General features: G+C 39.1%; 1 protein-coding gene across 2 annotated transcripts in view; it reads right to left on the bottom strand.

The window, feature by feature from the left end:
* Positions 1–26,279, bottom strand: part of WDR19 (WD repeat domain 19) — an 86,204-nt gene that overhangs the window by 32,476 nt on the left and 27,449 nt on the right. For both annotated transcript variants that reach the window (XM_061164577.1, XM_061164576.1), the window contains exons 15-28: positions 24,446–24,595; positions 22,401–22,548; positions 22,048–22,252; positions 19,254–19,413; positions 18,956–19,066; positions 14,247–14,356; positions 10,416–10,473; positions 7,972–8,112; positions 7,809–7,891; positions 7,245–7,328; positions 5,870–6,016; positions 5,423–5,547; positions 3,376–3,488; positions 1,557–1,625 (exon numbers count right to left, since the gene is read on the bottom strand). In XM_061164577.1, coding sequence (XP_061020560.1) covers positions 1,557–1,625; positions 3,376–3,488; positions 5,423–5,547; positions 5,870–6,016; positions 7,245–7,328; positions 7,809–7,891; positions 7,972–8,112; positions 10,416–10,473; positions 14,247–14,356; positions 18,956–19,066; positions 19,254–19,413; positions 22,048–22,252; positions 22,401–22,548; positions 24,446–24,595 — 1,704 coding nt within the window. The remainder of the gene's footprint in view (positions 1–1,556; positions 1,626–3,375; positions 3,489–5,422; positions 5,548–5,869; positions 6,017–7,244; positions 7,329–7,808; positions 7,892–7,971; positions 8,113–10,415; positions 10,474–14,246; positions 14,357–18,955; positions 19,067–19,253; positions 19,414–22,047; positions 22,253–22,400; positions 22,549–24,445; positions 24,596–26,279) is intronic.

Genomic DNA, 26,279 nt, shown 5'->3' with positions numbered 1-26,279 from the left:
GACTGAGGGCAGGAGAAGGGGGAGACAGAGGATGACATGGTTGGATGGCATCACTGACTCAGTGGACATAAGTTTGAGCAAACTCCAGGACATAGCCAAGGACAGGGAAGCCTGGCGTGCTGCAGTCCATGGGGTCACAAAGAGTCAGCCACAACTGGGCAACTGAACTACAACTATTGCTGAAGATATGTATATATATATATATATATACGTATTCTGTAAGCTAATAATTCTACTCCTGGGTACATACCCAATAAAACTGAGTGCTTATGTCCACACAAGGATATGAACAGCACTATGGCAACTTAATTCATAATATGCCCCAACTGAGACAACCTAAATGTCCATTAATAGAACAGTGGGCAAAGAAACTGTGATAGTCACAGGGTGGAATACTACACAGCAAGGAGTAGGAATGAACCTTTGACATGTGTGATAACACAGTTGCCTCTGTAGACTTACTATTGACTAAAAGAAACTGGATACAAAAGAAAACATAATGGGCTTCCCTGATGGCTCAGTAGTAAAGAATCTGCCTGCCATCGCAGGAGACATGGGTTTGATCTCCAGTCTGGAGAGATCCCGTATGCAGCGAGCAACTAAGGCCGTGAGCCGCAACTACTGAGCCTATGCCCTTCTAGAGCCCAGGAGCCGTGACTGCTGAAGCCCACGTGCCCCAGAGACTGCGCTGTGCAGCAAAAGCAGCCACTGCGATGAGAAGCCGGTGGACCACAGCTACGGGGCAGCTCCCACATCACAACCAGCAAAAAGCCCACTCAGTGCTGAAGACATGGAGCAGCCAAAAAAAAAAGACTGTATGCACGATTTTATTTACATGAGATTCATACACATGTAAAACTAATCTATAAGAACGGAAGTCTGAACTGTGGTTACCCTTGTTGGGAGGCAAGGACGTCCCAGGTGGCTCAGATGGTAAAGAATCTGCCTGCAATGTGGGAGACTCAGGTTCGATCCCTGGGTCTGCAAGATCCCCTGGAGAAGGGAGTGGCAACCCACTCCAGTGTTCTTGCCTGGAGAATCCCATGGACAAGAGGAGTCTGGCAGGCTGCAGTCCATGGGGTCGCAAAGAGTCTGACACGACTGATCAACTAACATTTCTTTTCTTTCTTGTTGGGGAGCGCTGACTGGGAGGCAGCACGAGTGGGCCTTCTGGGGAGCTTGAGCTAGGTGGGGGCTACACAGGGGTACATACTTGAAAAAACTAACTGAATTGTATATTTAAGATTTGTGCATTTTACTGGATGCAAATTACATCTAAAAGAAAATCCAAATGTTTTTATCTTTCAGAGATCATTTTTGTATTCACAAATGAAATGGTATTTGTGATTTTCGTGATTTGCTTTAAAATAATACAGGGGAAGAGGGTGGGGGGTAGGAATAAAATATGATGGGCCATGTGTTAGCTGTTGAAATGAGATGATGGGTACCTGGGAATTTGTTATACTGTTAGGTATATTTTTGTAAATGGAAATTTCTTCAAAAAGTTTTTAAAAAGTTAGCATTCTTGAAAATTTCATTACAGAGTTTATACTTACAGTTTCAATGGCCATTTCTATTGCTGCATTATCTTCTGAACTTGGACATTTCAGGAAGTGTTTAAGTGCCTGAAAGGAGAATTGTATAACAATTAAAAAATTTCAGACTTCTTTCACAACGGGAAACCCAAAGCTTTCACACACACATAGTAATTACAGTTTGTGAAAGTATCTCCATCTCAACCAGGAGCTTGCACCATGCTGGGTCATATAACACATACTTAAAAGGCTGAGTGTAGTTTAAAAAGCAGAAGGATCCAGTCTGAAGAATCTAGTTCTGATTTTGCATGAAGTAGGAATGAAAAATGTGCCCTCTTTAGATAGGAAGATGCAATTATTTTCATTGACTCATTCAACAAATCATTTACTGACAACCTGCTGCTCTGAATATACGGCTGTGCTCGATGCTAAGGAAAATACCAGTTGAGGGTATTCTGCAGCTTGTCTTTTTGTATCACATACAGTCTAACTGGGGTGATCTATGTGATATGATGGAAATACAAAGAGCCAATTTTTTTTGTAAAGTTTTGTGGGTTTTTTTGATGTGGACCATTTTTAAAGTCTTCACTGAATTTGTTACAACATTGTTTCTGGTCCTCTTTTTTCCCCCCATGTTTTGGTTATTGGCCACAAGGTATGTGGGATCTTGGCTCCTTGATCAGGGATCCAACTCACACCCCCTGCAATGGAAGGTGAAGTCTTAACCACTGGATCACCAGGGGAATCCCCAAAACCAATTATTTTAAAACCACGGTTGTCTAATTCCTAAACACCATACCACCACAACTATGACGATATTTATGGCTATAAAGGTTTCAGAGACAAATGGGCAGTATTTTCTTTCCGATTTATTTATACACAGTATGTTTTTGTTGGTTATCTATTTTAAATTTTTAAATAGAGCAGTGTGTGCAAGTCAGTACTAAATTGACAAATAAGCAGTACTGCCAGTTGGTTTTATAGCTGGTATGAGGTAGAAACGATGTTCTTGAAGGTATCAGAGGAAAAGGACTTGAAGATGAACAGGTCTGTGGTAGGTGGGGAAGAGGGCAGAGAGGAGCCCAGTGGAGAACAAGGATGGGAAAGGCTAGTGGGAGAGTAGGACTCTTCACCGGAAAAAGCTGGATGCCACTCTGCGAGGTTCGGGCTGGTTGATCAATGGCGGAAAATCCAGCGAAGGAATTTAGACTCAAGGACTAAAGGGCCAGAACAGCAAATTGGTGGCCTGAAGGCCAAGTTCACACACAGACATGTTTCTTTGGCCAGAGAGATGTTATACAAATATCTGGGCCTGTATTTTAACACTGACCCAGACTTATGTTTATGAAAAATCCTATGATCTGAAACTAGAAGGCCCAAACGCCTGAATGGCAGCACACTTTTGAGGGCGAGTAGCAGCCACTTCCTTCCTACGAGGCGCCGTCCCGCAGGCCTTGCCCTTCACCGGCTGAATGCACTTGTATACGTCCCTCTGCTTTAGGGGTTCTTTGCCAGTCAAAGTCAGTACCATTTGGGGAACAAAATAAAGAGTGATTTATAGAGAGAGAAGGTAAAAACAAGGAAAACAGGAGACGATCTAAAGTGAGGTGACCCGGGTCTGGATTATGTGGATGGTGGTAAGAACAAAAAAAAGAGCGCGCTGTGAGGGAGGTTATGAAGGCAGCTGTGAAAAAGGTGACCGGGTGTGGGAGAGAGGGGAAGGTTTCAAGGTTGACTTTCAGGTTTCAAATCTGGGTGTCTGGGAGCATAATATATTTTAACACATTTCCCCTAATCATTCCTGTGGAGTCCAAAGTATGTTTTCTTGGCAAACACTCACTCGTGAATACTGGCCACACAGCAAGAAGAATTTTCCAGCCTGAAAATGTCTTTTTTCTCCTTCAAAATATAAGGCTATGCTTTGATAGTCCTCGTTAGTGGTGTCTTCAGAACCTACAACGGAAATCAGAGATTCATTGAGTAAAATATCTGAGCATAACCTGTTTACTTCTTATTGCTAATTCAAAAACAAGATCTAAAAACAGGTGATCTAAAAAGAGGCAATTAAAATCCCTTAACGGCAAATATTGTTATCAGTGTCTTTTTCATCACAAAACACATTCACCAGAATAACCTCACAGATCCACCTCAACTGTTCCACCTTTTTTTCTCTCTAAACAGCAATCAGGAGAGGAAGCTATGAGGCTTCGTGAGAAGCTAGGTTATGGTTTGACATTACCCTTAGGGACTTTTACCTTTCTTTAAAAGTTTCAATCTCGTTTCCTAAAATAACAGGAACAATCTAGGATTTCCCTAGGGTTTCAAAACAATCGGGAGCCAAGTTAACCATAATGTACATGCAATCCATCTCCTTTCTCAGCTTCCCCAATGCCTGGTTTAAACAATAGTCTGTGTGTATCTGTCAGACAGGGAAGATGATACTCAAGTGGATAATAGATGCTATTAAAGATAATTACTGTTTTTTCTTTTTTACTGTTGTTCTCTTAGTTCGAGGCTTAAACATACTAAGCACAGAAGACCCCAAAGCTGCTGGAGTTCCAATTCATTGTTTATATTCATTTTACATTTACTCACGGGAGTTGAAGTCTCAACAGGGCACCAGAGTGTGAACAGCCCTGTATCTCCAGACCAAGGAGGATTTAGAGTTTATAAAAGAAGAGAGTAAAGAAAGATGAAGCAAAGTGTGTGTTATGTTTGGGGACTGGAGGGCCTGTGTATTCGTGTGTGTGTATCAGACAAGCCACATCCTCATGAAATTAGAAAAACTTAACTGCTTTAGTGCAACGATGACTTGTAATGTTAGGACAGAAATGTCATCGGCCATGTTAAACATTAATAATTATAATGTGACTTTTATCTGTACTTTCTTTTTTCTTTAACTCTTTATATTTTCAATTATCTGAATGACTTCCAAAGATATTACAGGATGCTTTTACCTATTATTTCCCTTGAAGACTGAAACAAAAATTTTCTTATGAATCCCACCATCATTTCTTATGGTCATTTTTTGAATTTTAAACCATGAAATAACAGAAAAGGACAAATATTATAATTCCACTTATATAAGGTACCACGAATCATCAAATTCACAGAGACTGAGAGTAGAAGAGTGTTAGCAGGCTGGGAGGTGGGGGGAACGGGAGCCACTGTTTAACGGGTAGAGTTTAGGATGGTGAACAAGTTCTGGAGACAGATGTGGTGATGGTTGTACAACAATGTGAATGTACTTCACGCAACCAAACTGTGCACTTAAAAATTATTAAAATGGTAAATTTATGTTTTGTGTATTTTACCACAATAATAAAAGAGAAAAATCACACCACAAATAAGGTTATATATGGCCCATGAAGTGAAAAATCTGAAAGTTATTTCAGTAATTCTAAGAATAATTACAAACAGGGGAAGAAAATCTATAAGCTGGTATTCTCAGAATATAAAATTTTCTTTTGGACTTTCAGAATCTTTAAAAACCACATCCTATGTTCTTAATTTACAACTCAATTTTTAGATTTTATGAACACAATTACTTTTTCAAAAGTCATTCTGCATTTCCTATTACTTGGAGCCGTCCTTTACCACTGGCTGATAGGTAGGAGAATCAGAGAAATCTGGCCTCCCGTGGAAGTCACCTGAAACACCTTACCTTTTCAAAGTGGTCTTACGATTCCATCTCACCTTGAAGGTGACAGGAGGGATCTTGAAACCTAACAAGTAACACATAGTTGTATGTGTGTCTGTGTACAAATGGAATGGTGTGTGTGCCTGTGTACAAATGGTGTGTGTGCATATGCTTGTGGATGTAGCCAATCCGATTATTAGACCAGATAAAATCTTTAAGAGAAACGGGGGAAAACAATGATATTTACCAATAATGTCTGCATAGATTTCCATTTTGTTGTGTTGCTGAGCCAGTGTGAAAGCTTCATTATTACATTTGGACATAACAAGAAATTGGATGGCAGACCCGTAGTCACCGAGCTGCAGAAAAAATCTAAAGCAGAGAGTACTTTAATTAGCTTGACTCATTTAAAAGAAGTCTGTCGTTCACAAAATAAAATCTTTTTCAAGCCAGAGAAACCATTCCAAAGTAAAAACATATTGGGTAAACTGCAGTTCTGTACCATAGGTTTATATTTGGTGAACATACTCTTGTATGTTGACCGTAACAAACAGCCTTTGAATTTAAACACTTAGATGTAATTTTGAAAAGAAAGAATAAATATTCAATTTGAAATGATTTATTTGACAAGGGGTAGGGGGGGCTCTCTTTAAAGGCTAGTTTTTGGAAGTCCACGAATAACGCGTTACATCACCTGGCTACCATCTTGGCCCCATCCAGGGACTGGGTCTCTCTGACAATGCTGACAGCCTTTTCTGGGTTGTTGAGGTGGTCCAGGTAGATGCGGATCACACTGTCCCACTGCTTTGCGTTCTCATAAGCCACAACGGCTTCTTTGTATCTGTAAGAGATGCTTAGTTCAAACAAACTTTCTCAACCCTGTCATATTTGGGAGAAAAATGTCAATAAATGTTTGGGATTTTTTTTTTTAATTGATGGTGGTTGCTCTTTTCTTGTACTTCTTCGTTTTTTAATCAGAAAGAATACCATGAACCATTTCACTAAAATATGCTGTTTTTAGAGGTTTGATAAACTAACAGTAAAATACCAATAATGAACTGTGTTTTCTCATCTGAATCATATATATACAATTTTTTAGATTTTATTGTTTTGTTAAAGTGGAAAGATTATAACCATAATACAGGCTTATTTTAGTGAACCGAAATCAGGAATTTTTCACAATTATAGATACAATTTAACAGTAATCTATAAAATCATTGTGTATTGACCTCTAGATGGAGCTCAAGACTTCTGTTTAGTCTCCATGGCTCTCTAGCTCTTTCCATTTTAACAAGACATTTAGTGTGTATCTCTTTCTTAAGGTTACTTTTCTAAAAGTAGAAGGAAGTAACCTTAAAAAATCTCTTAATACATATTGCTAAATAACCTTCTAAAGACTTTAGAAATTGACAGTCCCATTAGTCATGCATAACAAGTGCTTTCTGACAATATGGTTATTAGTTTAAAATAAATCTTTTCCCAATATAAGTTAAAATGATATGCTGTTGCTTTAATTTAATTATCATTAGTGAGATGGAACATTTTCATATTTGTATAAAATATAATTTCATAACTGTATTTCCTCCTCTGGCACTCCTTCTTGTCTTAGCCCATTTCCTCCCAATGCATTTGAGTTTCTTATATTAAGTTCCAGAAAATCTTTGTCTATTTAAGGTACCAACAATCCATTTTTATACTGTAATACTGTTTTTCAGCTTAAACAGAGCAGCCATGAAATTCATATTTCTTCACTTTTCTTTGCCTCTGTAAGTTATCCTCCTTAATGAAATGACTATTGCCTAATTTCATTTTCATGCCATAATTATATCAAAATTTCAACTTCTAGTATTTAACCTTCAAGTAAAAATGAGATTGTAGTCCACATATAAATACATAAAGGACTGGATGAACTATATAAAGTATGGGGAAAACCTGATAGCCTGGCACTTCAAGCCAGGTGAGGGTAAAGATGTTTTCTGTTTTTGCCTTTCTTAGAAGGTTGCAGATATCAACAATTACTTTATGAAACATCCTACTAGATTTGTGTAAAATTGAGACATTGTACAAACCTTCCATCTGCTTCTTTAGCTTTGGCATACTGCAAGTGAATCTTTGGAGAAGAAACATGAGGCAGAAGCTCACCAACTTTTGCCCTAGAAACAGGAGGTTTAGGAGAATAATGTCAGCACTACATTTGCTCCAAAAGTAGCTCCCTACAATCAGATATTAATCTTTAGGATTCAAGAAACAGTTATCGTGATCTTAAAAAAATCTTGGCCCCTAGAGTTAAAAGATTTTTTGCTTTTTCTCGGGCCCCCAACCCCGCCAGCCCATCCTCTGTGGGAAAATGAAGGCGAGTTCATTGACTCTTTGTGGATAACAGGGCTTTTATATTCTAGTAATTTATCTGATCAGGTTATTTCCCCATATTAAACCAAGAAAATGTGCTGTTCTTTGGGAAAAGAACTATTAAGATGAACTCATCTATAAAGAAAAACAGGCGATGGAGGGAAGGCCCAGACAGAGGCAATAGCTTCACAGCTGGGAGGAGCAGCAAGAAACCCAGGGGGGAGGGCATCTACACACACTCGTTTCCACACCTGCCCAGAACACACCTTACAGCAGGTTCTTACCAGTTCTTACAGCGGATGTAAACAGAGGCCGCTTTGTCATGGTAGAGACCTTTCTCATACAGTTGGGCTGCTTCTGAAAATTGCTAAAATGGTATGAGATTATCAACATACTAGTTTTATTGTGTATGAGACCTCATAAATATTTATTCACAGGACACTCTACCTTCATGTTCTCCAGGATGGCTCCGCAGTCTCTTTTAAGGACCCTGCTGGGGTGCTTGAGGGCTTGGTTAACCCCTCGGCGGATGTCTCCCATTCTTATGGACATCTGGGCCACACCAGCCAGGCACACCTCATCGTGTTCCTGAAATTAGAAGGCAGATAACTAACAAATCACACTGTAACTTAAAATGATGTATTTTATTTCTTAAAAGCTTTTTATTTTGCACTGGGATGTAGCCGAAGGAGAACAACAAGGAGACTCAGCCGTACATGTGTGTGTGTCCATTCTCCCCCAAACGCCCCTCCCAGCCAGGCTGCCCCATAACACAGCGTTCCACGTGCTCTACGGGAGGGTCTCGCCGGTTATCCATTTTAAGCACAGCAGTGTGCACATGTCTGTCCCAACTCCCTAACCACCCCGTCCCCCCAGTCTTGCCCCTGGCAATCGTAAGTGCATTCTCTGTGAGTCTCTTTCTGTCTTCTAAGTAAGTTCATTTGTAAAAATGATGTATTTCAGCCAAACAGTTTAAATCTAAAATGAGCCTAAAGGTTATGGGTTACTTTTTTTTTTTTTTAATGGTTTACTTTCAATAGTCTTTGCTGGCAAATCTCAAGACTCTGAAATAATACTGAATCTTTTTTTTTTTTTAAATCATCTGTTACAAAGTCACATTCTTTTCTTTAGAAGTCTAGATCTTTTCTGCTCAAGGCCAAATTTTTACTGCACCTTTGTCATAATACCTTGCATATCTTTGTATGTTTTCTTGGAATAAAATTTTATGTGAGAGGAAATATACTGGGTACATAGCTATGCTACGAATAAAATTAAGAGAAAAAACATTTATCAAATTAAAGATTTCCCTACTAGGCATGATGAAACATAAAACCTTTACTTCTTTGTGACAGAGGATCTGAGTTTTATATTTTATTTAATTTTAAATAACTTAAATGGCCCCATGTGGCTAGTGGTGACTGTATTTAATAACACAGTTAAGAATGAACTAAAATAGACGCAGCCAAACAAAGAAATTGTCAAAACTCCAAGAGATAAATGAGCAAAGGATATAATTAGGCAATTCATATTAATTTAAAAAACATACAATTGGCCAATAAATAAATAAAACACACTTGGCTTCACTAATAATCAAACACACAAAAAATAAAATTAAATACCCCCTTTTTTTATGCTGATCAAATTGGTAGAGATTGGTAGTGTAGAGAACGTGGGGGAAATGAGCACTTTCATAGACAGCTGGATGAACTACCACAAGTTCTTTTGGAGAGCACTCGAGCAGTTTAAAGAACTGAAAGCGCACATTTTATGATGTAGAAACCCCGCTTGTAACAGCATAACCTGCAGAAATACTGTCTCAAGTCACTAAGATGCATATATTAATACTAGGCAGAATATTCACCACGGTGTAGCTGATAGAAACAAAATCCCAAATAACTATAGTTATTTGAATTCAACAGGGAATGGATGAAAAAAATCACAATACATCCAAACAATGAAAGTTTAGAAGCTCTTAAAAAATTAAAACGTTCATATGCATTGACTTGGAAAGACCATAAGGCAAAATGCTGTTTTTCTTTCACAGAACGGATTCTCAGTTGATCTTCACTGAGAGAATGGAAGTGAATGATTTCACTTCTAGTAAAAATCCCTATTGTATACACATCTATATGCTTAGAAGAGATTCTGGATGGAAATATATAAGATCATGACCAGGAGTCATCATTAAGGAGTGTGTTTGGAGGAGAGAATGTTGAACTCTCACTTTGTAAGGTTAACAGACTTTGGTGATTTTTCAAATTGACTATAATGACCTTGTTATCACTTTTGTAATAAAAGGCTAGATGTAAAACATAAAATAAAAAGATTTTCAATCTTGACATCACCTAACAAAATATAAATTTTTATCGCAAAATTTAGCTTCTTGAGTTAAATTCTGGGATGGTCTGGGACAAGAGAATGAATGGACGGACCGGAATGGTGGGTAAAGTATATGCTTACCAGGTTAATCATAAAAGATACAGCATGAGGAATAAAATGGCAGAAAAACCTTTATGGACTGGGAATTCACTTTCAAAGCGGTTATTGAAACATTTTAAGAATGAAACAAAAAGCCTTATGAAAATCATAGCTAGCCTGTAAGTGGAAAGGGATACAAATTTTACTCCCAACCTCAATAAAAAGTTCATATTTAGGGTGCAATGGAAAACAAAACTTTTTCAGACAGATAAAAATATTGTCAGTCAGTTTTTAAGAGTTCAAAGTGTTTTAAAATGATTTAACTATGTCCTTGCAAAGTTGTTAATAAACTGAAAAAAAAAAAGGCTCACCTGCTTCATACTAAATAAATACAATGCAAATAAGATTATTTCTTACAAGAAACTAACAAACTCGAAGATAACCATGCATATCTTATCTTTATTCAAGGTTACCTTATTATCACCTGTTATTCCTTTCTCATAATGAGCCAAAGCATTTACATAATCACCTCTGAAAAAAAAAGAGTGAATTTTAATACACAGTTAAGTATCTTGCTTACATATACAAGATTTAAAAGATAATCTGTCACTGAGTTGCTTAAGCACATGAAAGATGCGATACACAATGTTTATGCATACATTCTTTGAAGTGCAGGCCATTATTTTGCTACTTTAAAAATAAGTATTAAGCTAGATTATGCTAAGAGTGTAAGGTACTAACTTTGTAGTATGCTAGGCATTTGGGGGACCTACATTAAAATTTTTGGGTCACTTTTGTTTAATTATCTCCTTTGGGGTTCTAAGGGACTTCCCTAGTAACTCAGTTGGTAAAGAATCTGCCTGCAATGCAGGAGACCTGGGTTTGATCCCTGGGTAGGGAAGATCCCCTGGAGAAGGGAATAGCAACCCACTCCAGTACTCTTGCCTGGAGAATTTCAGAGACAGAGGATGTAGTGGGCTACAGTCCATGGGATCGCAAAGAGTTGGACAAAACTGTGTGACAAACTCCTTTCCTCCTTTCCTTTGCGGTTCTAAAGACAATCATGAGACCATAAAAAGCAATCCCCCCCCCGCCCCAAATACCCAGTATTTATAAGGCAATATGTATTGAGAGAATCTGTGTAGAAATTAAGGAAAATACTGGGGATGACAGTATTAAGGGCCCTGACTCTTATTCTGATATAAAGTATCATGCTGTTTGTTTAGTCACTAAGACATGTCGGACTCTGCGACCCCATGGACTGTAGCCTGCCAGGCTCCTCTGTCCATGGGATTCCCCAGGCAGGAATACTAAAGTGGGTTGCCATTCTCTTCTCCAGGGGATCTTCCTGACCCAGGGATCGAACTCTTGTCTCCTATCTCCTGTATTGGCAGGCAGATTCTTTACCACTGAGACAGCAGGGAATATAAATAATACCACTCCCTCTTCCCATGGTGGATGCTAATGTGGATCTGCATATCTAGGAGTCATATTTATTACCTCAGTTCATTCTTACTGCTCGGAACAGAAAGGATCAGTGATTGCTTAGTATCCATGTGGAGATCCATTGTCCTTTAAGAAACCATCTCCTCCAGGATAAATTAATCAGCTCTGAAAAATCAGCTTAGACCAATCAACCTCCCTCAGCTTCACTCAATTTCCTCATCTGTTGGTTATAAGGAATTTGTTGGACAGCCCAGAGCTTCACAGTCAGCCGTGTTCCTACGTGGGAATTTCTAATGCTGCCGTGCTAGGCTTAGTTGTGTCCAACTCTTTGCAACCCCACGGACTGTAGCCTGCCAGGGCCCTCTGTCCATGGGGATTCTCCAGGCAAGAATACTGGAGCGGGCTGCCATGTCCTCCTCCAGGGGATCATCCCAACCCAGGGATTGAACCCAGGTCTCCCACACTGAAGCCCCAAATACTGAAGTGGGTAGCCTATCCCTTCTCCAGGAGATCTTCCTGATCCAGGAATCAAACTGGGGTCTCCTGGATTGCACGTGGATTCTTTACCAGCTGAGCTACCCAGGAAGCCCAGGAATTTCCAATATTTGGACCCAATTACATCAACACAGATAGAGATGTCTCCTGATGGTTGCTCCTTCAGGAACCTGAGGTTTCCTTGAGCAAGCCCAATTAAGAGGTGCTAAACTGAGACTTGGGAACTCTCACTTTATATTTATGGTATTTTAGTCCATGTACCTTATTTAATTATTTTATTTTGGAACTCTCATGTGGATCTAGCTCATGATTCTAATGTCAGACTGGAGAGCTAATCCTTCCCACAGATGTCAGATGGGTCCTTCTTTGATCTAATCAGTGTCTTAGACGTAGAATGAAACAGACTATTGGAACTGAGCACAGGTCTAGGGCCTTAGAATCAAAATCAGCAGCTGGTGGGACTCCTCTGGTGGCCAGTGGCTAAGACATCACACTCTCAATGCAGGGGTCCTGGGTGCAATCCCTCCCTGGTCAGGAAACTAGATCCCACATGCCATAACTAAGAGGTCACATGCCACAACTAAGACCTGGTGCTGCCAAATAAATAAATATTTTTAAAAAATCAGCACCTGGTAGCTACTGGGGTACCGGATGGTGATGAGCTATACCTAATTAGTTATGATTATCACAAGGGTAAGTCTCCTGATTTGGGTGTTGGGGGGCATACCTAGATCAGGACCCAGGGGTCAGCATAGAAATAGCAGTGAAAACTATGGAAACTGGTGGCTTCACAGTTACATGTTGAGCAGAAAGGGTTAAAAAAAGTATCAACAACATCAGACTTTCAACTGGCTCAGCTCACTTGACTATGATGAGACAGTTTTTGAGGGTTTGCTACAAAGACTTTGATTCTCCTGAAAGGAGGATCAGTGGGAGCTTCCTGGATAGTTCCAGAGCGTACTCAAGTGCTTATGCTCTGCCAGGGGAGGGTGGGTCATCTCCCGGAGCAGTGACCCTCTTCTCTTCACTCTCAGCCCCAGTCACTCTAAGGACAGAGATGCAGGGCCAGGGCACTGAGGACTCCTCTCTTGTGTTATGCGTTGAGATTCCTATTTGTTCTTTTCAACATACTGGATGAACTTTGTAAGGGGCAGAAATGTGATAAATTTAGATTTAGATTGACTAAGAAGAAATAAAATCTCCAAAAAGCTTTTATTTGCAAAATGGGAACTTTTAAATAAGGTATCCTGGTTAGAAATGAAAGAGTACTTTTTGATGGAGTAATTTCTACAATTATTATCTGTCAGTATTCTCAGACTATAAAGTCTATATGAAAATAAAATGGAACTACATAAAAATGATTTTTAATATTAGAACCATATTTTCTTTGTTCAAGAAGCAGTGTTTTTCCCATTTTATAATTTTTGAAAATGGAATATATCCTATAATAAATGTCAAAAGAAACTGCCCAGTTATGATGTAGTTGTCATTGCAACTACATACACTTGCAAACTTATATTTGTCAATGAATGATTCATTTGTTGTCTCTACAGGTATCTGCATTAGTGACATTAACCATAGCTGAATGTGAATTTAAAATTGGATCCTGAAATGCCTCTAAAATTACACTTTTAGGCAGACTGAAGTAAAAATGTACAGTCTGTCAATTAAGACTATTGACAGTTAAAGACTGTCTAGCAATTAAGAACACTAGAAATTTCTAAATCTCTCAGAACAGATTATGGCATTTTCAAAGGTAGGCAAGATCTGTGAAGCATATTCATCATGCATCAGCAGGGCTTATTACTCAAGCACTGCAGATTCACCTTGAAAAGCTTCTGGCTTGATTTGCAACATTAACTGATGAATTTTTATCCATGTGCAATTCAATTTAAGAAGCAGAAGTACAAGTTGAAGTAAATAGAGTTGTTGAACAAAGCCAGGTATCTTTCACCATGCCTTGAATTCACACTGCAGATGCTCAAAGTGTTCAAAGAGGTCAAGGTCATGATCGTAGATTAAGAAAAGCAGAGTCACCTTGACGCTATGTGTAACTGCTGTTGACCAAATGTGTTTCAAAACAATATTTCTCAATTCAAAACAATTCTAAATATGAAAAGGCTTAGACCCAAACTGAGATTTTGATGCTGAAAGGGAGTGGATAGATACATGGATAAGACATCATTAGTTAGAATAAAACATTTTTGGATGTATAATTAATATGGTTTTTTCCCACCTAAGAAGCCACTATTAAAGCCATGGATTTAATTATTAAATCAATGGCCTTATAATGAATAGCAGTTTAGAACTGAAGATATTCAATAATTAGATACTGACTGAAACATATAAAGATGAGGACTTACGTGAACTCAAGCTGAATAGCATATTCTTTTGATATAAACGGTATTTGGTCTGGGGCTAAACGTTTTGCCAGTTGTAGAGCGCTGTCCCAGTGCTGCAAATCCCTTCTCATCTATTAGAAAGAGAAAGATATTAATTTCAAATAGCAAATTATTCTGCAGTTACCACACAGTGCTGGTTTTAACAGAAGTCATTATATCCCCTGGTGGCTCAGTGGACCACTGACAGTGCAGGGGACGTGGGTGTGGTCCGGGAAGACCCCACAGGCCTCGGAGCAGCTAGGCCTGTTCCGCAATGATGTGACCCTGCGCTCCGGAGCTGTGAGCTCCAGCTACTGAGCCTGTGCATTCCAGGGCCTGTGGCTGTCACAGCGGTTCACGGCCCTCCCAAACTCACTCCTGAGTGAAAGCTTATTCTCTTCAGTATTTAATCTGTCTCAATAGGAAAAAATTAAATTGAATTAAAATTAATTCAATCAACTAAATTAAAACTAGTATTTCTTCTTAGAAGGGAGATAGTAAAGAAAAAGTTGGGAAATTCTTTACTATAGGAATCAATCTTATTTTCTGAGAAAATCTGAACCTGTATCATGAGATGAATAGTAGCAAACATAAATAAAATGTGAACGTGTCTTTTTCACTGGCTCCTGAGGTCTTTTATCTGTGTCTGGTGCACAATTCCACAATTCCAAAATTGTATGTAATTATTTTATATTGTTAGGTTAGTCATGTTCCCATTACGGCTTGAAATTGTAATTATCTTTTATTTTTGTCTGGCTATTGATTGTGAAAACTGATAAACATTTTTTACTATTGTGATTATGTAACTATTACTCACTTAATACCATTGCATTATGACTGGTCAACAGAAAAATTATAGAATTCTGTATCACCAAAACTACCATTTAATAGAAAAACCTGTAATCACTTTTTAAAATTCATATGCATATCAGAATTATCTTGGAATTTTTTTGAAAAATACAAATACAAATGCCCAGGTATTGCTTTTCTTTTTTTTTTTTGGCCAGAGCTCCAGTTTCTAATGAACAGCCATGTTTAAAAACAACTGGACTATATGAGGGTCTTTTATTTTTATCTAGTTTGTATCATTTTTTCTATTTCATATTCAGTGCTCCCATTTCATTTTGTTTATGTTTTCCAATTTCTCCATCTTTTCTTTTTTGGATGTTCTTTCTCAAATCTTTATCAAGCATAGTAGAAAAGCTTTTGTAAACATATATATATATATATATTTTTTAAAAACTTATGAATTTTTGCCTAACTAAAAAATTAGTGACATTTTGATTCCACTGGTTTTTCTTAGTATGAACAGAATGCTAGATTTCCAAATTTAAGAAAACAGATGTGCAATAAGCAACAACGGTTTACTGTATAGCTCAGGGAAGAGTGTGATGTAATAACCTGTAATGGAAAATAATTTCAGAAATAACATGTGTATATGTGTAACTGAATCACACACACACAAAAGAATTCTACTTTTTGAAATTGCCAGTTTTTCTAAATGTCCTCTGGACATCTAATAACATATGAGATGCAAAATATTAAATATATTTGTGCAGGATATGATTAGGGCTTCCCAGGTGGCGCTAGTGGTAAAGAACCCACCTGCCAATGCAGGAGATATAAGAGATGTGGGTTTGACCCCTGGGTCTGGAAGATCCCCTGCAGGAGGGGATGACAACCCACTCCAGTATCCTTGCCTGGAGAAACCCATGGACAGAGGAGTCTGGCGGGTGCAGTCCAATGGGTCACAGAGAGATGGACATGACTGAAGTGACTTAGCACACAAGCACACAGGATATGATTAACATAAATTAATATAAATCTATTATATTTAAATTATTAATGACATCATTCAAGATGCTCCTTTCTTTTTTCTGCACTTGATAGTCTCAGAGAAATGTTAATATGTCTATGATTATATATTGCTTCTTTTCCCATTTATTTCTTCTGATTTTTGCTTTATGTATTTTGTTTCTTTGTTGTTAAGTGTCTAATGGTTTATGATATTCTATCTTCTTTGTGAATTGTTCCTTTTATCATTAAAATATTCATCTTTCATTTAAAATAAACAATAAAAAACTAACCATTAAAGAGTAAACCATTAATCTTCTCAAGGCTGTATATTGTCACCCTGCTTATTTAACTTATATGCAGAGTACATCATGAGAAACGCTGGGCTGGAGGAAGCACAAGCTGGAATCAAGACTGCCAGGAGAAACATCAATAACCTCAGATATGCAGATAATACCACCCTTATGGCAGAAAGTGAAGAAGGACTAAAGAGCCTCTTGATGAAAGTGAAAGAGGAGAGTGAAAAAGTTGGCTTAAAGCTCAACATTCAGAAAACTAAGATCATGGCATCTGGTCTCATCATTTCATGGCAAATAGATGGGGAAACAGTGGAAACAGTGTCAGACTTCATTTTTCTGGGCTCCAAAATCACTGCAGATGGTGATGGCAGCCATGAAATTAAAAGATGCTTGATCCTTGGAAGGAAAGTTATGACTAACCTAGATAGCATATTAAAGAGCAGAGACATTACTTTGCCAACAAAGGTCCATCTAGTCAAGGCTATGGTTTTTCCAGTGGTCATGTATGGATGTGAGAGTTGGACTATAAAGAAAGCTGAGCGCCAAAGAATTGATGCTTTTGAACTGTGGTGTTGGAGAAGACTCTTGAGAGTCCCTTGGACTGCAAGGAGATCCAACCAGTCCATCCTAAAGGAGATCAGTCCTGGGTGTTCACTGGAAGGACTGATGCTGAAGCTGAAACTCCAATACTTTGGCCACCTGATGCGAAGAACTGACTCATTTGAAAAGACCCTGATGCTGGCAAAGGTTGAGGGCAGGAGGAGTAGGGGACGACAGAGGATGAGATGGCTGGATGGAATCACCGACTTGATGGACATGAGCTTGAGTAAACTCCGGGAGTTGGTGATGGACAGGCAGGCCTGGCGTACTGCGGTCCATGGGGTTGCAAAGAGTTGGACACGACTGAGCAACTGAACTGACTAACTGATTAATCTTCTGTAGTTCATTCCTCACTTTATTCACCCTTTGTACAGAATTAACAATGGCTAACATTTTGCAAGTGATATTTTCTCCTCTAGGACATTAGCCTATTTACTTTCCACAACTAGGCCTTTTGTAATGAGTTGTTCTGTGCCCATTTTAGGGATCCAGAACTGAGGCAAAGAGAGGCTAGTTTTGCACACACAGTCTCATCGTCAGCATGTGGCAGGGCTGAGCAGGACTTTGCCTCCAACATTTTTACTTAGCTAACCTGTTAGCCTTCAAAGTGAGGTTAAAGGAACCGTGGGGTGCAGTCACCTCTTTCCACTGTGAAGCCATCAGCTTAAATCCTTTACAAAGCCAGGAGCACATGACAAGTGTCCACAGCTAATGCAGAAGAGCGAGGCGCATACCAATCCAATACCTGAAAATTTATCAGGGTGTCCCCAGTCATCTCAAATAATATTGTGAGTGCATGCGTGCTAAGTCGCTTCAGTCACATCTGACTCTTTGCAAGCCCATGGACTGCAGCCTGCCAGGCTCCTCTGTCCATGGGATTCTCCATGCAGGAAGACTGGAGTGGGTCGCCATTTCCTTCTCCAGGGGGTCTTCCTGACCCAGGGATCGAACCCACATCTCTTTCACCTGCTGTATTGGCAGGCGGGTTTCTACCACTAGTGCCACCTGGGAAGCCAGTAACATTGGAAAATCATCTAATTTTTTTTCTTAAAATTCAGTTCACTTAAAATTTAAAAATGAAACTTGCTATAGAACAATTTGAAAAAGAGAAGTTGTGAAATCAATAGCAAATATGCTTTCTCTCTGTGGCTGTGGAAATGTTGGCTGAGGTGGAACAGTGTTAGTGACGACAGCCACCATCTGTGTCTTCACAGTCAATCTGGCACTGTTCCCATAGAGCTAATCTCATTCTTACATCTTTACGGCAACCCTATGGGCTAGATATTATTATCCCTCCTTTGAATGGGATCTAGGGCACTGAGACGTGGAATAACTTGTCCAGGGGCACACGGAGCTGGGATCTGAAACCAGTCATGCCCAACTCGAAAGTCCACATTCTGAAGCGCCCTTCTACACAGCCACAGTTCTCTACTACCTCATGTGGTACTAGGCCCTTCCTTCTGCTCTGGTCCTTCCCCTGCAATAATCACCTCTGGGAAACCAGTGGTGATACACAAGCCTTAGCCTAACCCTCTTCACACACACGAGAACATCACACAATAAACAATAAATGTGCCTCGGGTTTCCCATCTGGAAAATACAGAAAATAATAGCATTATCTCATATGACTGTTGTGAGGGTTGAATGAATTAAAATATTTATGTCAACACTTAGAAAAGTACCTGGTACACATAAGCACTCAATAAATGATGGCTGTTTTCATTTGTATGTGTTTTTGTAAGTTACAGAATCTGTTCTCTTTGGATACACTCTGACTCTAAAATTATTTGGTAATGTTACAATACCATCCATGCCTTTCACTGCTTCATAGAACGCAGAGTAAAAATACTTCTAAGGTTAATGAATACTCAGGGGTTTTTAAAGCTGAAGTCTGAGTTCAAGGAGGGGGAAGGCATGTGGTGGCTGGTGCTGAGAGATGTTAACTCTAAAAGAGGTGAGAGCCTCTTTGCGTGTTCGTTCCCTCATCTGCTGCCTTACCTCCAGGGCAGCAATCGGGCAGCTGGATGCCAGATACAGGTCCTGAGCTAGGTTGAAGTCCTTGCTGAACATGGCAAGATGTCCTGCCAGAAGATTGTAGTCCTCTATTCCCTATAAATAAAAACAGTTTTCATGAGAAGAAACTCAAGGGTTTAATTTTTATTTAAGGACTGTGCTTACAAAGAAGTGATAGTATCTATCAGTTTTTGAGCTAGGTAAAACTCACTGCAGAAATTTAAATGTTTGACTCAGTATCATTTAAATGCTAATCTGATCATTCCCATAAGATGCTGTTCACCTTTATTTGTTCCAAGGACATCACCATGCCACCGTTTCCAATAGTCCGATAAACACGGATTGCAAACTCCACTTCCATGTGGTGTAGACAGGCTCTGGCCAGTTCTATCCAAGCAGCGTGATCATTGAGAATCTTGCACAGTTCCCAGGCATCAGAAAACCTGGCATTTGAATATATAAGCATAATCAAGGAGCTCTATTTGTTCCCTACTAGGCAGTTTTTAGACTGTATGTAATTTAGTGTTATGCCTTAGATAAATTTTGCAAAAATATTTTTCAATCTTTAATCATTTCCAAGTTATAAAAAAACAACATAAACTTTTCTTCCTTTTTTGTACAGATGTTTTTTTCCTGAATTTATTGAATTAATTTGAGTCTATGCTGTGTAACCACCCTCCCTCATCAGTAACTAATTCTACTCATTTATTTTTTGGTTTACTTCACACACGTATGAAAATTATTTTTGCTGTCATATAAGTCTAATAACATTAGTATTCTCCTCCTATAAGCTGGGAAGTTTAAAACAGGTCAGCCTACTACAGCCTGCAGCTTCCTGCTTTGGGAAATAAAGTGTGAGTGGAAGACAGCCCCAGCCCGCCTACCCTTTATGGCCTGTTTGGGCTGCTCTGTCACCCCGACAACCAGCCTGGGTAGCTGTGATAGACCCTAGGACCCTTAAAGCCTGAAATACCATTTGGACCATGACCGAAAAAGCTTGTGGACTTCTGGTTTAAAACTGAACCACAAATGTCAGTGAGACTTTTCTGTGGGACCCCTATATTAATGAATATGTCACCCTCCCCATCTACTCATCAATCTAGTTTCCACCAACACACACTCACTGAGCACCGTTATGTGCCAGGATCTGTGCTGGGAACCAAGATGTAAGGATCAAATGCAGTCACTGTCCGTGGGTGGTCACACTCGGGAAAGGGGGAAGAGACAGGTGAGTAAAGAGGACTGTGACGCAGTATGTCTGCGAGACCAGAGTGCCTGCAAGATGTGCATCTTTGCGCTTAGTGCTTTGCATAAATTCTCTCGCTGGATCATCCTGACAACCCTATACAGTATGTATTATTATTATTTCTCCTTTATAGAGGAGGAAAGTGAGGCTTAGAGGCCTTAAAAAACCAGCCTAGTGTAAGACACAATGTGCTCTAAACCACTCTGCACACCAGATCCTGGCTCTGAGGCAACACATGAGAAAGGCCTCAATCTGTACTGCCAGTGGTAGGGGGCTTCAGGGAAGGCTTCCTGGAGGAGAGGGCTCTGCTGAATGGGGGCAAATGAGGAGTTACTACCTACACAGACAGGGAAGGGCAGTCTAAGATGCGAAAGCAGCACATGCCAAGGCAGGAAATCATGAAAAATTACTGCATTCAAGCCGTCAGTGGACAGACAGCAGTGCAGGAGTCGGGGCAGGTGAGGCCCGTATTGAGCAAACACGAGCTGCGCGTGTCAGGCTGGGGCCCAAGAGACGGGGGTTTCTCCCTAAAGGCAGTGGGAAGCCACCGAGGGTCAGACTCACACTTTCCAAAGTGTGTGGGGAACAGACTGTCTTGAGGCTACCTGGAGAGACAGCCATGGGAAGTCGCTCTGCGACACATTACTCCACTGGAGGGCCTGAGTTAAGGCGGGGGAACAGTGGAGGAGAAAAAGACCTGGGTGTGTGTGGGTGTGCACGCACGTGTGTGGGTATGCGCTGGAGGGCATGTGCACAACGTGACTGCGGGCAAGGGGAGAAAAGGAGGCTGGGGAAGATGACGACGTGAGTGGGAACTCGTGGATTCCCAGCTACACAGGGCTGGGAGGCAGCAGTGATATAGGTTTAAGTCACGGATGCACATTCTGGAGTCAACCTCATAGAACTGGGATTGAGGCCACCTTTGAGGAGATTCACTCTGAAAGAATAATTAGAGTCAGAAGATAAGAAAGGAGCCCAAGGGACCCTGAGGAAGAGCAATATGTACACAAAGGAATTCACAGTTGCCCTAAGAGGTGAGAGGAAAAAGCAGGGGTAGCTCAGATGGTAAAGCATCTGCCTACAATGCGGGAGACCCAGGTTCGACCCCTGGGTCAGGAGGATCCCCTGGAGAAAGAAATGGCAACCCACTCCAGTACTCTTGCCTGGAGAATCCCATGGAAGGAGGAGCCTGGTGGGCTACAGCCCATGGGGTCATAAAGAGTTGGATACGACTGAGCGACTTCACTCACTTGAGGAGATTCACTCTGGAAGAATAATCAGAGTGAGAAGAGAAGAAAGGAGCTTAAGGGACCCTGAGGAAGAGCATCATTTACACAAAGGAATTCACTGTGGCCCTAAGAGGTGAGAGGAAAAAGCAGAGGAAAAAAAAATCTCAAGTAAGATAAAATCAAACTTTGTTATGATGAAATTAAGGGAGTGTTGAAATAATTACATTTATTAGAATTTCACAATAACTGTGCTATTTGGGAGATTAGAAACCCTTTTTGTTCAGATGGGCTTTTCCCATAGTACAAAAGCCCTTCCTTTAGAATTTACATATATTCTCAAATCGATCGTATCTGAGCCTCATGATAATCCCGTGAAATAAATGAGGTAAATACTATTATCTCCATCTTTGATTTTGGTTGTGTGGCATGCGCGATCTTAGTTTCCCAACCAGTGATCGAACCTGTGCTCCCTGCATTGGAAAAGTACAGTCTTATTAATCACTGGATGGCCAGGGAATTCCTTTCCATATATTTTCACAAGATTTGACCTTTAAAATCACAAAGGGAAATAGGAAGCTCCACAAGAAGTGTTTAAGCCATACCTTTTTAGCATTAAAGTCTGTGTCAGCACCTGCCACAGTTTATGAGGCCCCTCGTCTTTTAAATTGTCGAGGAAGCAGTGAGTGCTAAGGTAGATGTTGTTTATTTTTCCACTCTGGGTCTGGCAGGTCAACTCTCCATTATATAACAGCAAAGGTTTATGAGAGAAAGGAACTTTGGTGCTACCAGCCAGAATGACCTTGGAACCTATATTATAAAACAGACACCTTAATGTTGAAAGCTAATACTCAGCACACACATTAAAAAAAGAATGTTTATAAAAAACAAGAATGTTTTAATTTTAGTGCAGCGGAAATGTAATTCTCAACAAACATACAAAAAAGTGATTAAGTACCTTGAATAGTGTCCTTGTGAAAGACATACGTGTACACCTTATCGTCATCGTAGGCAATAAATACACCTTTATCCATTGGCCAGTTTTCCCAAAGAACACCTTTAATGGTTGGCGAAAAGTCTGGAATCTCATAGGTAGCATCATTAACCTAAAAATTAAGGATTTACAGATTTTACCCAAGTCTGCACTTAAACCATTATCATTTGCCTTGGTAGGATGGAGCCTGTCTGCAGCCTTAGCTGGCAAAGCTTACCAATTCATATTCAACTCGCCAACATCCTAAGATAAATGAAGAAAAGTTTCCTTTCCCCTTTCTATACTAAGCATGGCTTGAAAAAAACTGTAGTTACATGCAAAATCAAGGGTTTTATCTAAAATTTGGTGAATTTTCAGGGAAAAACTACAAGTCTGGACACAAAACTTCAGGTTAAGAAAAAAAAGTTGAAGTTGCTCAAAATGATGACAGAAATATTGACTATGAACACACTTGTGCTTAGAAAATTTTCAATAATATTGGGTACACAAATGCGTCAACTAGAGAAGAAACAAAATAATTCATACATGATTTGGGATCTACATAAACGCGACTCAGTGCATTTTATTTAAAAACATGCACTCTGACAATGTATTCCAACAAACTGTAATTACAGTAATATACGCTATTAAAAAAATCAATCCATATATTCCCATAAACTCAGGCAGATAGGCTTATATATATATCCTGAAAGGAAATCTCTACAAGATTGAATTTCCTTATTAAGCAGGGGGAACTCAAGGTCATCTTTACGTTCAGGTCATTTTTCTTCATTTATTTTGTAGTTGAGAAATGGGTTGGAAAGAACTAGAATATTAGGAATTTTTAATAAATAATTCAGGCACTTCTGTGGAAAACTGTTACACATTTGTCAAAGAAAGAAAGAAAAGAAAGAGAAGAGAAAAAGAAGGGAGGAAGGAAGTTTTATTATCTAGGAGAGTGTATCGTGAAGTAAGAGCTATCTTCAGGGAATGTGTCTTCACTATGGTAAAGCTAAGACACCTGGGAACAATTACTAAGGTTCAGTCCAAGTGCAGCTGTAGGCTGTGTGAACTATGAACAAGAATATACTAACTGTATATCAAAAATAAAAAAAAAATCCAAGTATAGTAAATGAGGTAAAACCACAGTATTTCCTTTTTTCTAAATTTAGCCTTGTAAAAGTTAAGGATGTTTAAAAATAAGAGTAACTAAATCTAAAAATCTTAATCAACCCTGAATATTCATTGAAAGAACTGATGCTGAAACTCCAATACTTTGGCCACCTGATGTGAAGAACTGACTCATTGGAAAAGACCCTGATGCTGGGAAAGAGTGGAGGTAGGAGGAGAAGGGGACGACAGAGGATGAGATGGTTGGATGGCATCACCAACTCAAAGGACATGACTTTGAGCAAACTCCTCCAAGATAAAAACTTCCTTTATCTTGGACATGAGATAGTCAAGGACAGGAAAGCCTGGTATGCTGCAATCCATGGGGTCACAAAGAATCAGACACAACTGAACGGCTGAAGAACAGTAAAAAAAAAGTCTAAAAATGGATTCCTCTGTTTTTGAATCACCTAATTAAAAAAAAAAATCTTTTCTTTGTGTTCAGGATCTTTAAGAGAAGAGGAAAATCACTGAGGTGGGAAGAGAGGACAGGGAACAGTCCTTGCTCTCTGAAGCTATTGCATTTCCAGAGAGAAAACTCATATGCTACCTGAAGATACACTGTAATACTGTGCCTTAAATAAGGTTAAAATGATGCAGAATAAGAACTATTCTTTCCATTAAAAAGTCTAAGATTTTTTAACACTTAAAAATTACAAAATAATGTAAAAAGTTTTCTAGATGAAAACAGTCATGAAAACAAATCACAAATATACCACAAACATAATAACAAAGTACTATAATTCTCAGCACTGTTTAAGAGAAAGTGATCTTATATATGAAATATATTTTAAAAACACTTTTTTCTTCATATGTTGCCATTTAAAAACATAACTATTTGAAAACTTTTCTAGACTTACTGGACAGTAGACGTATCCATCACTTTTTTCATCAATGAAAACTAGTCTGGTCCCATTTGGGTCAGGAAAAATCTTTTTCACACTGACGGGATGTCGATAATCATTAACAAACTGCCAGTCTTCAATGTAGAAATACTGAATGACACCAGTCTAAAAAAATCCAGTCATAGAAATGAAAGGCTGTCAAGAAAATACTGACTTTTCAGCATGCATGTTAAGCATATTTCCTAATTTGAAAAAAATAAGTCATATTTTTGATCAAGGAAGAATCTAAAAATATTTACTATATAAGCAAAGTACAGATCCAAGAAAGTAAGTTAAATGAGTATGTACATCTGAGTTGACACAGAGTCAACAGTCTATTATTAGTTCTAATATCCTTAGTCATATTAAATCTTAATTGATTTTCAGATTTTCCACTTATAAGAAATACTCTTATTGGTTAAGAGTAACTTTCAAGTCGTATGATTTTAAATATTTTTGCTGTTAATAAATTAGAAAATTAAGTTTAAAATAAACAAAAACCCACAAGATAGTCATAGTTCTCTAATAACAATGAACATGTAGACATCAAAATTTAACAATATAATACCATTTACAATCACTCAAAAAAAATGATATACTTAGGTGTAAATTTAACAAAGCATGCATAGGACTTGTGTGTTGAGAACTAAAAATCACTAATGAAAGAAACCAAGAATATCTAAATAAATGGAGAGGTATACTGTGTTCATGGACTGGTGTCAGAGTAAACATGTTATTTGTCCTGAACTGATATATAAGATTTTCTTGTAGATATAGACAAGATTATTCTAAAATTTATATGGCCCTGCAAGGGAACTAGAATAGGTAAAACAGTTGTGGAAAAAAATGGGAAAATTTGTCAATTTTTTTTTTTTTTTATAGCTACAGCAATCACTGTGTAGTCCTGGTGGAGGAACAGACACACAGACCATTGGAAAAGACTAGAAAAGCCAGATTGTTATCAAGGATTAAGGCTAAGGCAGAGGCAAGAAGAAAGTGGGTGTGGAGATAAATGCAACATGAAGGATGCTGGTGGCGACAGACTTGTTCTATATCTTGCCTGTTAATGTCAATACCCTGGTTGTGATATGTGATATAATGTTACTATTGGGGGAAACTAGGAAAAGGATTTATAGGATCTCTCTCTACTGTTTCTTATACCTGCATGTGAGTCTACGATGATCCCAAAATAGAAAGTTTAATTAAAATAAAAACACATGTTAACATCTTACATTTCTATTCAGGCCAAGAGGGCATGATTGGACTTAACTTGCCTGCCCAAAAGAACCAAAAATAAGACAAAATACATGAAAAACGACTTTCAAGATACTGGAATGAGGCAACATAGGATAACGGTCTCTGGGAGATGGGAAACAAGAGAAGTCCTGTGGCTGCTGCAGTTTCTGCCTTGTGAGAGTTCTCAAGCCATGGCGAAGGAGGGAACGTGCAGGTGGAGCACGACCCCCTGAGTTCAGGAGATAGAGCTGAGGATTCAGTGAGGCAGAAGGGAGATGGCTGGATGTGCAGCGTATAATACCAGAGAGGAGAGAGATGCACTGAGAGAGAGCCTTGAAGATCTTCAGAGGGTCCACCCTGACAGCAGAGTATTCTGCTGTCTCCACTTCAGCAGAGTATATGAGAAAATTGTCAAAACCAGGGAGAAGAACCATCCAAAGGCATTAGAGGGAACAGTGACTGTTTCCAATAGGCAGATTAGAAAACGTAATTCACAGGATATTGGATACAGCACTCAGGATGATCTTGCCTCAGAGTGGGAAACAATTAGTTGTAGACTAAGCAGTGTTTCAGG

The sequence above is a fragment of the Dama dama genome, chromosome 17, assembly GCF_033118175.1.
Source record: "Dama dama isolate Ldn47 chromosome 17, ASM3311817v1, whole genome shotgun sequence".
NCBI classification, from domain to species: Eukaryota; Metazoa; Chordata; class Mammalia; order Artiodactyla; family Cervidae; genus Dama; species Dama dama.
Note: the sequence above shows the minus strand (reverse complement) of the source record. Positions and strands in the feature narration are given on the sequence as shown.